General features: G+C 33.9%; 1 protein-coding gene across 1 annotated transcript in view; it reads left to right on the top strand.

Annotated features, from left to right (window-relative positions):
• Positions 1–15,787, top strand: part of SPATA17 (spermatogenesis associated 17) — a gene marked incomplete at its 5' end in the record, with an annotated part of 85,272 nt that overhangs the window by 8,116 nt on the left and 61,369 nt on the right. The window contains one exon of the mRNA XM_008946610.1: positions 5,498–5,601. Within this exon, the coding sequence (XP_008944858.1) occupies positions 5,498–5,601 (104 nt within the window). The remainder of the gene's footprint in view (positions 1–5,497; positions 5,602–15,787) is intronic.

Raw genomic sequence — 15,787 nt, forward strand, 5'->3', positions numbered from 1 at the left:
AGAGAGCACAGAACAATTTCGTTGCCTAAACTTAGGAATGGAACTGCTCTGATCTCATTGATGGTACTATGAGTGAATTTTACCAGATGAGGAAGATTAAAAACAGTCCTTGAACTTTCATAAATATACAGCAAATGAAGTTTGCTATGGGGAAAACCGCAAAATATATTTAAGAAGAAATTAGCATTTTTTCCCTGAACATGTATGTAAAACACGGGAAAGACATGAGACAATTCTTGGGATAAGGAAATTTTGGAGAGGGGCTTTTTACAAGTGCATGTAGTGATAGGACAAGGGGTAATGGCTCTAAACCTAAAGAGGGTAGATTTAGATTAGAAATAAGGAAGAAACTCTTCACTATGAGGGTTCTGAGGCACTGGAACAGATTGCCCAAAGAAGCTGTGGATGCCTTCTCCCTGGAACTGTTCAAGGCCAGGCTGGATGAAACTTTGAACAACCTGGTCTAGTGGGAGGTGTCTCTGCTCATGGCAGGGGGCTTAGAACTGGATGATCTTTGGGATCCCTTCCAACACAATCCATTCTATGAAATCTTTTTATCTTACTTAATTCTTTTATGGAATAAACCAGCTTTATTTTAGAAGCCTATATCTTTTCAGGCAATGCACCTTACCTTTTGAATTATAGCAAATGTAAGAATGTGATGGGGATGGAGAGTAACCCAAGGAAACTCCTGAAAAGTAGGCAGATTTTCAGAATAGATTTTAATTTTGTGGACTTTCTGATTCCAGAATAACTCAAACTCAAGAGATGTGTTCCCATCAGGTTTTTGACTTAGTGCTGGTTCTCTCAAAGGCACAAATTAGAATTGTATATTTGGTGCATGTGAAAGTGTTTGACAGCAATCTAATTCCTCAGAAACACACTTTATTTTGTGTGCATTTTTTGTTTATGTGTTTGTTTTTGTTTTAGTTTATTCCTTAGTTAGCTAGTTTGAAAGTATTCCACAGTGGAATGCTGTATACTCATGGAGCTGAAATCAGTGGGAAAACACAAGATGTAAGCCAGCTCTTAAAAGTTGGCTGTGTACTTTTAGAAGGCATTTGAAGACCAAATTCCAGAAGTAATTATGTATTCCAGTCAAATGGAGTTTTGCATTTGGTCTTTCATTTTTAAAAGAAATTGAATGTGTTCCCATTCATTTGTAATGGAAATATAATGTTGAATCATTAGGTGATATAAATCTTCAAAGTACCATTTTATCAGTCATGTCCTTTTCTTTAATGGAAATTTAAATCAGTAGAAAACAATAGAGCAGATCTTTATTTAGTTACAAATGTCAGAATCTGATTCTCCTCTATCTAAATCTTGTGCAGTCATATCTGCAGAGTAGATTTAAGATGGTACCATTCCAAAACACTGAATGTGGCTTCTCTTGCTGTTATCTGTTTTTTGAAAAACTAACCAAGGTCCAGTGCAATAATGAATAAGCCCTGTTGAGTTTCTACACAGATGTGTGACCAGACTTCAAGCTTCCAAAATCGACTGTACCTCATATTCAGACATTGTGAGATTGATTCATGATTTTATGATTCATGATTTACTTTCGTGTTCTGAAAAAGTAACAATAACCGTGTTTATCTATTTAGCTGCTTAGTTGGGCCTCATAGTACTATTAAAATACTTATTTCAGTTTATAGCCACTAAACTATAAACTGAAATAACTTTCTGACTATAGACAGAAAGGCATTTTTGATTTTGGCAACTGAAGTGTCATAGAAGGCGTGCATATGCTTATAGTTTTGAAGTCAGCCTACATCTCTGTCTCCCTGGATTGTGTTTAGTTGTAACCAAGACTATCAACTTCACCTTTTCAAATGAAATCAGAGAACTTGTTTTAATCAATTTCATTTTTGAGTACCAGGTCAGAATATTATTCTCTCCCTTAAAAGATTTAAGGTTGCCATAAATTTTCAGCAACAATAGTAATCCTATGAAAAAAAAAAGTATTTCCATGAGCAGATGGCTTTTGATATATCAAGGTTTTGCCATTTGTTTTAGTGCTTAAAATAAACATTATTTATAAGACCACTTACATTTTGATGTTACTTAATGAGGAATATGCATCATTGATTTGACTAGCTTAAGAGGTCATTTAGAACTTGCCCGTTAACAAGCTGTAATCTGCTGAGCACACAATGACTTTGTTTAAAATTATCTGTTCAGTGCTGATCAATGACAATAATTGTTTTGTACCAATCACTGTTGAAACTTGCTAATTACTTTGAAGGGCATATACACTTGTCTCTTTTTTCAAGAATTTTTTAAACATTCACCTTGGAATTAAAAAGAAGTATATTCATAGCATGTTTTACTTCCTTATAAAAGCAAACACTTAGAACTTTCACATTGACAATATAATCATCAGAAGCTTTGTGTAAAATGATCTTTTCTGAAAAGATTAGTCTTCACTTTTTTGATATCTGACATACAGTATTAGGGAAACAGAAATCTAGCATAAAATAATTTGAGACATAATGCAGTTTTTCTTACTTATGTTTCATTTAGTTGAAATCAGTGTGGTCATTCTGAACAGAAAGTGGTATAAATAAAGATAGAATGCAGCATTTAATTGGTACATTGAGCCCATTTGAGAAAATGATAGCTGTATACATTTTGAGTCTCCTGTCTTTTAGTTTGAGTTTTGATCCTATAACTAAGAAGTATCCAGTTCTGCATTTATAACTGGGAGGTGAAAACTGTCAGAAAGAGTTTCAAAGGGACCATAATCCTGCATTAATGAGCACACAGCTATATGGAAGCCAAGTTGCTCTTGTTGAGAAATTTTGAAGCCAAACAGAAAAACAAAGCTAAGATCCTTATTCACATGCAAAGGATTTTGCTTAATCCCAGATCTCTGAAGGCATACTCATTCTTTGCTCTCTCTCTATCCCTTTTTAACTCAATAAGCTTGTGTATGAGAAAGTGGAGTAGCAAAGGGTATGAAATTTACCATTACTTACTGCAAAGAAGCATGTTTAGTGCTTAACTTTTTCTGTTCTCATTTTGGCTACTCCTATAACTATTATTTATATATATCATAACAGTATCTAGAGGTCCGAACTCTTTTTATTAAAAAACAAACGAACATAAAAACCCACCAAAAAACTTCACAACATCACGTAGGAAAAGAAACAAACAACTTTTTTAATACAGTTTTGAGTCTTATTTGAGAAGAGAGGAAAATACATCATGGTGCATAAAGGGGAAACTGAAGAGGGTACTAACATTAAAAGTTAATATCCTCTTATTCCTAGTATCTCTAGTGCATAATCTTACTTTCTTGGTGACTCATCACTGAAAGACTTATTGAAAGCTTTCCTGTGATACTTGTTCTCATGTTAAATCTCATGTAAAGAGATAATCAAAACTGTACCACAAGGTGCCATCAGTTGAGACTGAATGCTAGTTTTTACTTTAAAAAATAATGGTTTGGCTTTTGAAATTGAAAAATGGTACCCAAGACAAAGTATGAAAATATGTAACCCTGCTTTAGTTAGTTTTCTTCTAGATGGCTCCTGTGAGTTACTGTTTTCAGCTCAGATAGAAAAATTGCAATAGCTTTTGTTGGTTATCACAGTGGTACAAAGGTGGGCTGCAGTGGAACTGGAAGGAGTAGAGACAATTTTGCCCGTTACTGAAGAGCACTCCCAAGACTTGATGATACAGACTCAGAAGTCACTGAGTGCAAAGGCTGATTGATAGTGTCGACAATGGGCAACTATTTTTTTTCCTTGCCTTCTTCCTGAATCAAACAGAATAAATCACAACATTCTTTTTGTCCTTTTTTTTCCTTTTTTTTTTTTTTTTTTTTTTAAATGCTGCTTTGGAATAAAAGGTGGGGTTAAAAAAAAAATAATTCTAAAACACATGCATTGCACTTCACTTAGCATATCATCCCTCATCCTTTCATTCTGGAAAAAGAAGTGTTGGTGTAACGGGAAAAAAAAAACCCCACATATTTCTTGTAGATACACCAAAGAATTTAAGTTCTTGAAAAGTCGTGCAGCCAGAAGGCCACGTGAGAAGGAGAGCTCTTGGCAAATAGCAACATTCTTCTATTCAATGCACTTAGTGAAGGGGAGTAACTTCTGGATCACAAGATCTCAATCTTCTCGCTTTTTTAATGTAGATTCTGCCTTTCAGCTGTGAAGTTTCTTAAGTTTTTATAGCTGTAAAAGTCAGAGAGATGGCAGTTGAGCAAGAGTGAATGTAATGCAGACTGGAAGATAGAAATGGGGAGGTGAATTTAGACATATATTGAGGAAAAAAAAAAAAAAGGGGGAGACAAAAAAGCCAGGAAAGAATTTTTTTTCAGGAAGATAAATAAGTTCAAGGATGAAAGAATGTGAAGAAAGAGGAACTATACAATGAGAACAGAAGAAAATATCATTAATCTATTTTCCAAATGTATTTATCCAGAATACACTGGCCTCTTATGGGAAAGAAAATGGAGAGTGAGGGCAGCTTTCTGCATGACTGAATAGAGCCAGTTTTGTCTTGCATCTGTACATGTCATGGCTTAAGGATAAATATGGCTTAGCCAAAAGGCAGTATTGATAATTTTTTTCCTGATTAATACTTGCTTACCCTTCTCACAAAACAGATAGCCAGTAAACCTGTAATCATTTCAGAAACATAATGATTAGAATTTTTAAGTATCAAAGAGGTTTCAATTGTTTTGTTGAAATAAATCTTGAGTAAAGTCAGGCTAGACCAAGTATTTATTTTGTTTGTTTGTGTCCTCTCTTTTATTTTTTTTCAACTGATGCTTTTAAAAATACACGAAAATATGAATCCTTTCTGGAGGAAGATGCTACCTAATTTCTGTTCTTAAAACAACTTCAGGTCTACGTACCCGATAGAAGTTTTCTTTTCCAGTTTAAGCTTTATCTGTTATACAGGAGGCATAGTGTTTTGTGATAAGATTATAATTAATGTGCAACAAATAGATGTTCATCATCTTACACTGGAGATTAAAGAACTGCAATTTGTAAACGATGTTTCCAGAAAGCCTGATTCACTGAGTTACTGGGAAAGCTTCTATTCAGTTTAGATTATATCCAGAGCACAAAGGTGAGAGTACAGCAGAAGATATTGGTGAGATGGTGACTCCACAGGGAATGAATATTGTACATGAGAAAAGACATAACTTCTGTTGTCTGCTTTTTCACTGTTCTTACACAGACCAATGCCACTGGCAGTAACAAACACATCTTTTCATTTTCACAGTCCATTATGAGCAGTGGTTTAAAACTTGATACTAATTTTTCAATGTTGGCATTTAATAGTAAGTTAATATCATTGTTTAACTACAATATGTTATGTCCTTTCTTCATCTTGTTCACTAAAACACATTGATGATTCTACTTGATATCACTTTTTGAGAAACCGTGTTATTTGGGAAATATAACGTATACTTGATATGCATACAAACTTTTGATTTGAAATATACTAAGTAAATATTTATTTCCTCTAGATTCAGAGAAGATGGCGAGGCTATTATGTTCGTAAATATATCCATAATTATTATGCACTGAAGAAATACCTGGAAGCCCTTTCTGTGAATAATGAGATTGTCAGGTAAAGAAAAAAATCCTTGTGATAAAGCATTCATTTCCTCTTCTTTTATTTCTAAGTTTATGGCACTAATTAAACTATTTATTTGAGTTTAAAATCCCCTCTATTATCAAATTTATATATGTATATGTCTTCATTCTTTTTATCCTAAGTCTGAGCATGGTGTGCCACGTTCTGTTCTCTTTTACACTATTAAGAATTCAGAACATATTTTTTTTAAGTAATTAGACATAATCTGGTTTTATACCAGTTTAATAAAACTGAATTTGGCTTTTCACCTATGCTTCGAACTCATAGATTAGTATGTCCTAAATATGTTTTGTTGAATTAGAATTTCTTTTTTCCACTATGAACAAGCTAACAAAAGTCTTTTCATTGTTTTTTTTTTTTTTTTCAAAATTGATTAGTGACAATGAATGAAAGTGCAGATTTGGATCTAATTTACATGTATGAGCTATACTATGAATACTAATTATGAAAGACATTGGTGTGGATATAGTAAAGTGGATTCTTTACATAGTTACAGAAGAGATTAATTCATCTATTAGATTTCTGGCTAGAACTGCTGTTGCTATATGTTCTGACTCTCTCTCTCCTATCCACTGCACGTCTTTCCCTGTACTTAAGTTGAAAGCTCTCTAAAATAGAGGCAATTTTTTCTTTCTAGCACATTTGTTGTCCTTATCCATGGCTATTTCTTCAGATAACAAGACAGCAAGTGGTATTTCTGCTGTACGGAACATAGACTGATTTGAGCTTTGTATTTTATTTATTTCCCCACATGCACCAAAGATCTGTGCTGGATACATATAACTTTGGAGGTGTCTTGGTTTTGGCTGGGACAGAGCATTTAAATCATGGCAGGAGGTCTACAAAAATATTTGTCTTATAGTACTTGGACATGTTCATCAGATTCCCTAGTATTTGCTTCAGGTCATTAAAAACCATAAAACGTATATATAGATGAAGTGCTGGGGCCTAAACGCTAAGCTCTGAATCAAGGCTGATGTGTGGATGATGGCCACAACCAAGCAGGAGAGACCTTCCTCTTGGTTTTCTCTCAAGGCCTGGCCAACCCTGGGTGAAAACCAGTTAGGAAATTAACACCAGGTGTCCTGCCTTTAAATTTAATAGTAGAAAGACTGACTCTTCCTGCAGTGGGTGGAGGAAGATTATTTATGTAGTGTGTGTTGTGCGGAGGATTTCCTGGTGTTGAAAGGGCTCCCTGACTGTCCACTGCAATTAGAGTTTCCAGCAATGGTGGGACAGACACTCAAGACCAGGATGGAATGGGGCTTGTGTATGTAATTATGCTTTTCTCTGCCAATTATTATAATGATTTCTGCATGGTTGGAGTTGGACCTGATGATGGTTTCTAGCTTGGGCTACTCCTTCCTTTGCTACTTTATGCACCATGAACGAATACCTCAATTTGTTTATTCCTCCTGTTTTTAGTCACATCATATCCTTCTTGTAGTCTGTGAGGTGGAATGATAAAGTCTGGCCTGTATGCTCCCTATTAATGGCCTTATTTTTTTTGCTGGGCCATGTAGTCAGGAAAAGAATGGAGTAACTGTTTTAATCAGAAATACTTTTTTTTTTGTGCTTTTTTTTTTTTTTTAAAGGTAAGGTTAGAAGTATGACTTTAGGTATACTAAAAATATGTCAAAATTGGTCTGTTGGAGCTCTTATCTGGCAGCTGATATACTGATATTCTGCTAATTTGGGTTCTCTTCTGGATTTCACAGAAATATATATCTTTCAGGTTACAAAATATATCTTTTGTATTTAAAGAAGTTAAAAATTAATTTTTGCTTCCATTTTAAAAATGTGTCAATGCTCAAGTGCAATCAAGAATCACTGTAGTAATCTCTTTACTGGGCTACATTTGAAAACTAATATATGTATTATCTTCAACATTCTTCTTATGAAATCTAACAGATGTTTAGTGAAGATCAGGTGTAGGCCCTCAGCCAAACAGATTTTTCCTGTCACTGCACTAAGTTGCTGCCAACTACTTTGGCCCCAAGGTGGCCCACTATGTTTCTTATGAGGAACACTGAACAAGGTAGAGGAGAGATTCTTTGCATGTTTTCAAGAGCCATCACATCAAATGTGGAATTCTTATAGAATGTGGAATTCTCAATTCAAAAAACATTTTTGCATATGCAGAATTATGGCAACTGTTCATTGTGAAAAAAAAAAAAACAAAACAGGAATTGTCTGGAGTTGAAGGAGTACACTCATGAAATATCTGGATTTTATTCCAGCATCAGCATAATGGAAATCTATATGTTGGCAGATAGTGCCACTAACATACTTGTGCACTCAGATCAGTCTGGATTTGAGTGTTTCACATCTACAGAACACTACAAACAACACAACATGATGCACGAAACAATGCATGTTTTCTTATTTGTGTTATCTCAAGAACTGATTTATCTGATGTATTTGTCAGATTATATGCGCTAGTGGAGTCAGTGCTAGTGAAGAGCCAAGTTTGTTCACATAGAGAAATAGAACCACAGTAAAACAATGATTTTAAGTTCAGAGTGATATAACATTCCTCCTCCCCCCCAGCCTATTTAAACTGTATTCTTTCTGAAATGGTAATGTAATTCTAAACTGAACTGCAATGCATAGTTCTCAGACTTATTGCCTAGATTAATGGTGATAGAATTTAATTTATCAACAATTACTTGAAATTACATTGCAAGTCCTTCTGAGATACATTTTTACCTCTTGGTTTCCAGAATCAGAAGTTGTGATTAATTTTCTCCTCCTTCTTTAAGGAGGAGCCTGCATCAAATTACCACTCTCTTGTTTCTAAGAGAAATTTCAGAGGAGATTGTCATGGAATTTTGGACATTCTACGAGTTTCTTGTAAGAGTATCTTACAAGAGTTATTGATCAAAGTTTGTTTCCTTCTCTTTTCTCCTTTGCCCTATATATTTTTTAAGTAAAAGATACTTCCCTTACTAAGGGATTTCCTCAACCAGTAACCACATCTTTACCATTCAGCTTTAATACAAGGCGTCCTTATTTAATAGGTGCCCTCATTTTGTAGCCAGACCTTTATCATTTGTCTTTACTGTGAAAACCCCAGGAGAAAGTAAACTTAATAGAAGCTGCCCCAATTTAAAACCATAGAGGGATGTAATTAAGTTTAACAGAAATTGATTTAACAGAATTTGACCTAAAATATGATTAAATAATAATAGTCATATTATGTGTGAATTTCCACTCACTTAACAGACTGTTTACCCTAACTTAAGACACTATTTTTCTATGAACTGAACATAACTGTCAGCTTTAGCTCCCAGATTGCCTGAGGAATGTGTAGGTTTTCCTCCAGCATTCCCACTGCTACAAAACCAATAGGTGTGATGTCTGCTGGTGTCCCCAGTAAAGTCCCTAGTAGTTCAGTTGAGAAGTGATTAGAATAATCACTTCATAGGGGGCAAAAGAATGAATTTGAACTCTGTTTACATAAGCACAAATTCAGATTTTTCTTGACGTTTATACAGTTTAGCCTCAGTATAATAGTGAAATGGGTTCTTTAGTCCTGAATTCCCTTTTTCCTACAAGATTCAGGAAGTTCTAAACCAAGCAAGGAAACCTGTTCTTAAATATTTTAGAAAATTTTGGTATGCAGATTTTTGTAATAAGTCATCATCTATAGCATCTATTTGTGTTTAAATAAATATGCATACTGTATTTTTTCTGAATATGAATCAGCTGGGTGATTGCATGTATAAAAACATGCATTAAAGTAAGTTCCATTGCTTCTCAGTGAAGGTAGTGTGTTTCACTTTAAGGGAAAATACCTTGTTTTGGAACATTCTTAAAACTGCATTTAATGTCTCCAAGAGCTTACAAAATGGGTACATAGGGAAATATGCCAAAAGCAATTAGCATAGGCTATAATTCCATATAATACATTAGAATTTTGTTTTATGTGAAACAGTTTCCAATCCATGATAAGCAAATGGACATCACATAAATTATCATGCTGGTGCCATTATATCAGAAGAATTTATGGATGATGTCAGTTGCCCAACTATGTGATTAACTTGCAGTTCTTCGACTAAGGTTATCTACACACTGGCCTTTAAACTACAGAAAAGCAACTTTGCTATATGTCAGGTGTGCCACTAGAGATAAGATTTTGGGATGTAGTGCTTCATTTGCTGATGAATGGCACCGTTTAAATTTTTCCCTAGGCACAGAACTCAGCAAGATAGCAGTGTCAAAAAAATAACAAAGCAGTGGCAAAGTACTGGTGTTGGTGTTCTTGTGTAATCAAGGCAGATAGTTTAGATTTCTTGGCTATTGAATAACCACTGACTTAGAGGTAGCAAACAGACCTGAATCTAGCTTTAGCAAGCATCATAGTCTCCATATACACTGTTAAGATTACAAATAGTGAATTTCATACGCTTAGAGGATCGACACCATGTTCTTCTTCCTCTTTTTTTGGTTTTAGTAGTAAAAAAGCCTTGAGAATGGCCCTGAAGAATATGACTTTCATTCAGGTTTGACTAGTTCTATCAGCAGATTTAGTATCACAGTAATCACTAAAGCTTTTTGGCCTTCAAGAAATGACAGATAATGCAAAGTGACAAAAATCACTTCCTTAGCAGCATGTATATTCACAAATAATTTGTGCAGTTCTGATTTTTTTATTTATAATCTTAATGAACAGTGAAATACAGTAGTGTTTCATGGTGCTAGTGATCTAATCTAATGCTTAGCTTTTCTGCAAATATGCCTGAGCATGTAGTACTAAAAAAACTAAGAGTACCTAGCTTGTTCTTGATTACTAGTGCATTACTAAGTTCTATTTACTTCTAACATGACAAGTATTTTCCCTCTCAAAACTTTTGAGGTAATGCTATTTTCCATGAAGTGGGCTTAAAATAAATCGTCTGATGTCATAGTAATATGAGAAGTTAGCCTCTATCTGTCTCTTCCTTTCTGATAAGGATAAGTCTAGGTGCTGCCCAGTTTCTCAAGTGTCAAAGTGTTTTGAAGAATGTATATATTGTCTTATAATTCAATTAAAATGTTCCTCCTCATTGACTGCAGAAGCAATTGATTCTGTAGTCTATTTTCAATTAGTGCCAAAGCCTTTCAGACAGCTCCTTGGAATTCTTGCAACAATAAAAGCCTCATTTTTGTAATGTTATCTTTCACTTGGTGTTTAATTAACTAATTTATCTTCAACCCATCTTCTTTTCATTGTCTTTAGAGATGTCTAGAGGAAATATATTATGCTTTTGTAACTTATTTACCTGTCATTTGAAATTTCTGAACATAAACTTATCCTGTCAGCTTTCTTTGGTACATGTAGAAATAGACTCAAGTGCCAAATATGCTTTCTTTTATTTAAATATTAATTTCCAGTAGTAGGGCACATAATGTGAGACATCTATGCCTTTTCTGGAGGATTTTAGGCATAACTGCTGTATCTCATAGGAAACAGAACTGTAATCCACTGAGGATCCCAGAGTACTTCCATAGCTACAAACTTGATGTTAGGATGAATATGATATAAAAACGTATTATTTGTTTCTTCTCTGTCATTGAACAATATTAAGATGGGCATAATAACTTAAGTGGTAGTTAGACCAGAGAAAAGCTTTAAAATGACGCATTTTAACAAAACTCATCTCTGATTAAAATGTTTTCTGCTGTCATGTATTTTGTGATGGTTGTTCTTTCTTAAATGTGTTTTCTGTAAATCCAACCTTCTTCACAGATTCTGAGCATAAAACCTCTCTTTGACAAGTCAGTCCATTTTTAGGCCTTCTCTTTGCCTACCTCTTTATGCACATTAACACAGTTTCATTTACATATATGCTTTTATACCACATATCTGCTTATATGCCTATGGACCTTTAATAATGCATTTTGCAAAAGGAAGACATTTTAGATAGACCTTTTATCTTTTTAGTTTGATCAGGAAATTGAAATGAACTGGATAAAGCTATAGAGCAGGCAATACCCTGTTTTAACTCCATTGGAAAGCTCTTTCTGAATGCAGTGAGGTTAGGGTAGAAACCATTGTGATTAGTCAGTAAGATGAATTTCCAACGCAGATTCAGCTAGACATGACTCACATGCCTTATTCTATTCATGTCTCCCTTGATCAAGTGGTGAAAACAGTCTTATCATGTTTTTAAACTAGTTCTGTGTAATATAGATCAAGCTTTGCAGATAAATGTGAATATAAATAACATAAATAACTGGTTAGACTGTAGTCTTTTAAAATACGAAGACTATATTTTCTCATACATTGTTGTAGAACACTAAACACAAAATTAGGACGAACAGATTAAATTGTAAGCTTTATTTCACTTGTATTCAAAGGAAATTTTAAAATCTGAGTGTGTAAAAAGAAATTTGAGATCCTTGCACTCACTCGTTTGACCAAATAGTCTGTGGTGTAGCTAATTACTTTTGGTGAAGGTAGCATAAAACAGGTGTGACAACATAGTATTGTAGAATAACAATAGTCTTATACCTGTGAGCTTTGAAGGCACTGTAGTGTCTGGATAGAATTTTTTATTTTTTAAAAGGACTGTTAGAATTACTGACAGCTCATACAACATTTTCTGAGGACAAAGACTGACTAATCTTAGCATTTTATATTGTTTTATAAAAAGAGACTTCGCAGTCTTACGTTTTGTCTGAAGTAGGATCTTCACTGTAAAATAAGTAAAAAAGGGGAAGAGGTACAGTTTCATTAAGCTCTAACATATCATTGACTGTCAGGTAGGTCTTGTTATGCTGTCCATCCTCATTTAACTATCCCACAAGATCTCTTAATGAAGTTAAGCCCCAAGTTCACTCCAGTAATTCTGTGGCAAGAGTTTGTGCAATGTAACAATTCATCACTTGTCAGGAAGGCACTTTTAGTTTATACATTTAATAAGGGCATCCTCTAGCTTGGTTAATTAGAAGTGAACAGTTTGCATATTTACTAAATGCAGAGTGTCATTGCCACCACGGCCTATTGCCTACATGAATTATTTCTCTATCTGCAATAAACAGCTGGGTAATTATTACTGCCATAATCAGATAAATTCCCTCTGTAAGGCTTTTCTTACATGGCAATTCTTTGAACTCATCCAAAGCTGAACAAAATTTATGAACTCCAGCAGCTAGGCCACTTTTTCATAGTGTAGTGTCCCTGTTCCCTATTTCAAGGACATGTAGAGTATCATAAATATTGTGTAAATTAGGAGGATAAATATGATTACCTAAAGATTACATATTAATAAACTTGATTTTCAAAATATAATTTTCAGGTTGTAACTGATTAAATTATAGCAGTTCTGGTTTTATCTAATTGTAGAGACATGACTGGCCATCTATATAAAGGCTATACTAGGTTATCAGGGAAGAGCTCTAAAGACTAAAGACTCATAAAAAATATATAAATATTTCTATTGTGCCTTTTGGAGAACTAGGCATTTCAGCTGCTTAGGTCATTAGAAGTATGACAAATTTTATGTGCCATTTATTCAACTCACTTAAAGCAGTTCTGTCATTAAAATAAAGTGACAATTTTTTTCTGGTATGACATTTTCTGTCTAATAATGAAGCATAAAATTAAATGCATGAATTTATATGTTACGTTACAAAATTATATGTTTATTTTACTAGTAGAAGCAATTTGTATACAAATAATGATGTAACTACATTTGTTTTATGCTACCTAAATATTTCACCTCATATGTGAGTGTATCTAGAGATACATCAGTAAGTACCTGATTTACACATACAGGTTTTCCAGAATGTACTGGAATCTAGATTATTTTTGGGTTCTTCAAAGAAACACAAAAGAAAATTAAAAGATATAACTGTCAATTTTTTTAAAAAAAAAAAACAAACCTTAATGCACAACAGTCCATTTGGTTTAACACCACAAGTTTGGTTTTTGAATCATAAGATACTGTGTCTAAGTGCAACTAGATAATTGTCAAGAAGCAAAGAATTAGTAGTCTCAGTAAATTATTTTATGGGTTTTCTAGACCATTATAAATAAACCCTTCTCTTACCTAAGAAGAGTTAGTTCTCTTAAGTACTCACTCAGGGGAGAAAGCAGAAAAAGTAATTTACTTCTGTTTTTATAGTCAAGAACAGTAATGAAGAATAACAAAAATCGTGTTTAGGGTTTTTTTTTTGTTGATGTTCCAGTGATGCTCAGAATAATGTTATTCTGAACTAGATAGTCTAGTCTGACTTCAGATCTATTGCCAGTATCATAGCTATCAATAACAAATTTATAACAACATCTGTAAAAAGTCCATTAAGCCTTGGCTGAACAATCTAGTCTTGATTTAAGAACATCAAAAGGTGGAAAATACCCTTTATATTCTACTTCAGGAGTTAATTACCTTTGGTTTTCAAAGTATGTCCCCATTGAAATAGTTTCTTTTTATCTTTGAACCATTGCTTCTTGTTATACCCTCCTCTATTAGACTAAAAACTCTTTTAATATTCAGAACCCATACATTAATCTAGCCACCTTTTAGTGTTTGTGCTAAACATAAAAAATGGAGGTCATTGCAAGATGTCTCTCTGTTTGAAATAATTTTTGTGACCATTTTAGACAGACTTTTGAACATTGCTTTAAAATACTATCAGCATCAGAAATTAGCACAGTTACAGTGTATAAGTAATTTTAATTTTTTTTTTTCCTTCTGATATATTATCAGCTTATGCATTGATTTGTATACTTTCTCATCACAGTATCATCTGCTTCATCTTTACAAATCCTACTCAGGATATTCCCCTTAAAAGCCATAGTTCCTCATACTGTGAGCATGATGGGGTTTTTTTTAAGCTGTGTGAAATTTTGCTTATTATTATCCCCCTTTCAAATTCTTCAGACTCTTTATCTTGTGGGGATAATTACATGAATCCATTAAGTTATCATTGACAATGAAGCTAAAACTGAATGTTTTGCTTTGAACTTCATAGTTCCTACTGCCTTCATACCAAATCAACATGACAGAGCAGTTCAAGAAAGCAACGTTTTCCACATCTTTTCTCCAAATAGATTATTCTTTTCTTGTCCAGTTAACGAGCCAATTGCAAAGTATTTTCAGCCTCCTCTAACAAACTGATCTTTCAGCTTGCATGACATCCAAAACGATACAGCAGTCATCAGCCTACTTGTACTTGGTGGTGGGAGGTCTCACCACCATCTAGCATTGTGTTCAGCTACTCAAGAAAGGATCTAGTAGTCAGATCAGAAAATTATGTGCTTACGTATGGGTAATAGAATCTAAATGTTGGATGTACTTTTTAGGCATGAATAATTTAGATGCCTAAATCTATAATTAAGTGTAGTCTGGTTTATGTGGTAGAACCCAAATTTCAAAGACTAGACTTAAATTCTGAGTGTACTTTCTTGCATGCCATACTAAATAATGCCTGATACTTTGAGGAGCTGATTACTTCAAAGTTTTCAAGACAGTAAGGTTGCCTAGTGCTACTATTTCTACACAATTCTACTACGATTTCCTAGCACCTCTGAACATTGAGATCTAGTTGATAATTTAAGTTTGGCAATTAGCCATTGCTGTGAAATCATATGCTTACAAGTAACACTGAGGTATTTAAAAATGTGCCACATCTCTACCAAACTGGTTTTGTGTTTTTCATAATATTTTATGCTTTGTTAAAAATGGCATCATAGATGCTCAAATGGTAACACCTTTCCATGAATACGGAATTTGAGAAAATCATCAGGTCCTATGGAATTCATTATGAAGATTTGAGATTTGTCATTACTGCTTTGCTATACGTAGTGGGTCATTAAATAAAAGTTCTCACTGCCGTGTCATTGTAAAACCCGTTTAATGTGAACAAAGTGTACCATTTTATTTGCAAACAGGTGCAGACTTTTGTACGAAAGTAGGTGAAAAATGTGAGTTAGGGAGTAGACCTCAGTCAAATTATTTCATAATACCTTGAGAAGGAAAATCAACTTGGCTGATGACCTTTAGAAGTTATAACATTGTTTGCTTTCTAAATCATATAATGTTGAATATTGTAAATGTTGCCAAGTACCATATATTAAAGCAAAAGGAATACAGATATGTCTACATTGTCCTGCACTGCAGCAGAGAGATAAGTTAGCTTAAATGAGTTCGTTCTAGTACTGGGAACAGCT

This window comes from Merops nubicus, unplaced genomic scaffold (genome assembly GCF_000691845.1).
Source record: "Merops nubicus isolate BGI_N331 unplaced genomic scaffold, ASM69184v1 scaffold13400, whole genome shotgun sequence".
Lineage (NCBI taxonomy): Eukaryota > Metazoa > Chordata > Aves > Coraciiformes > Meropidae > Merops > Merops nubicus.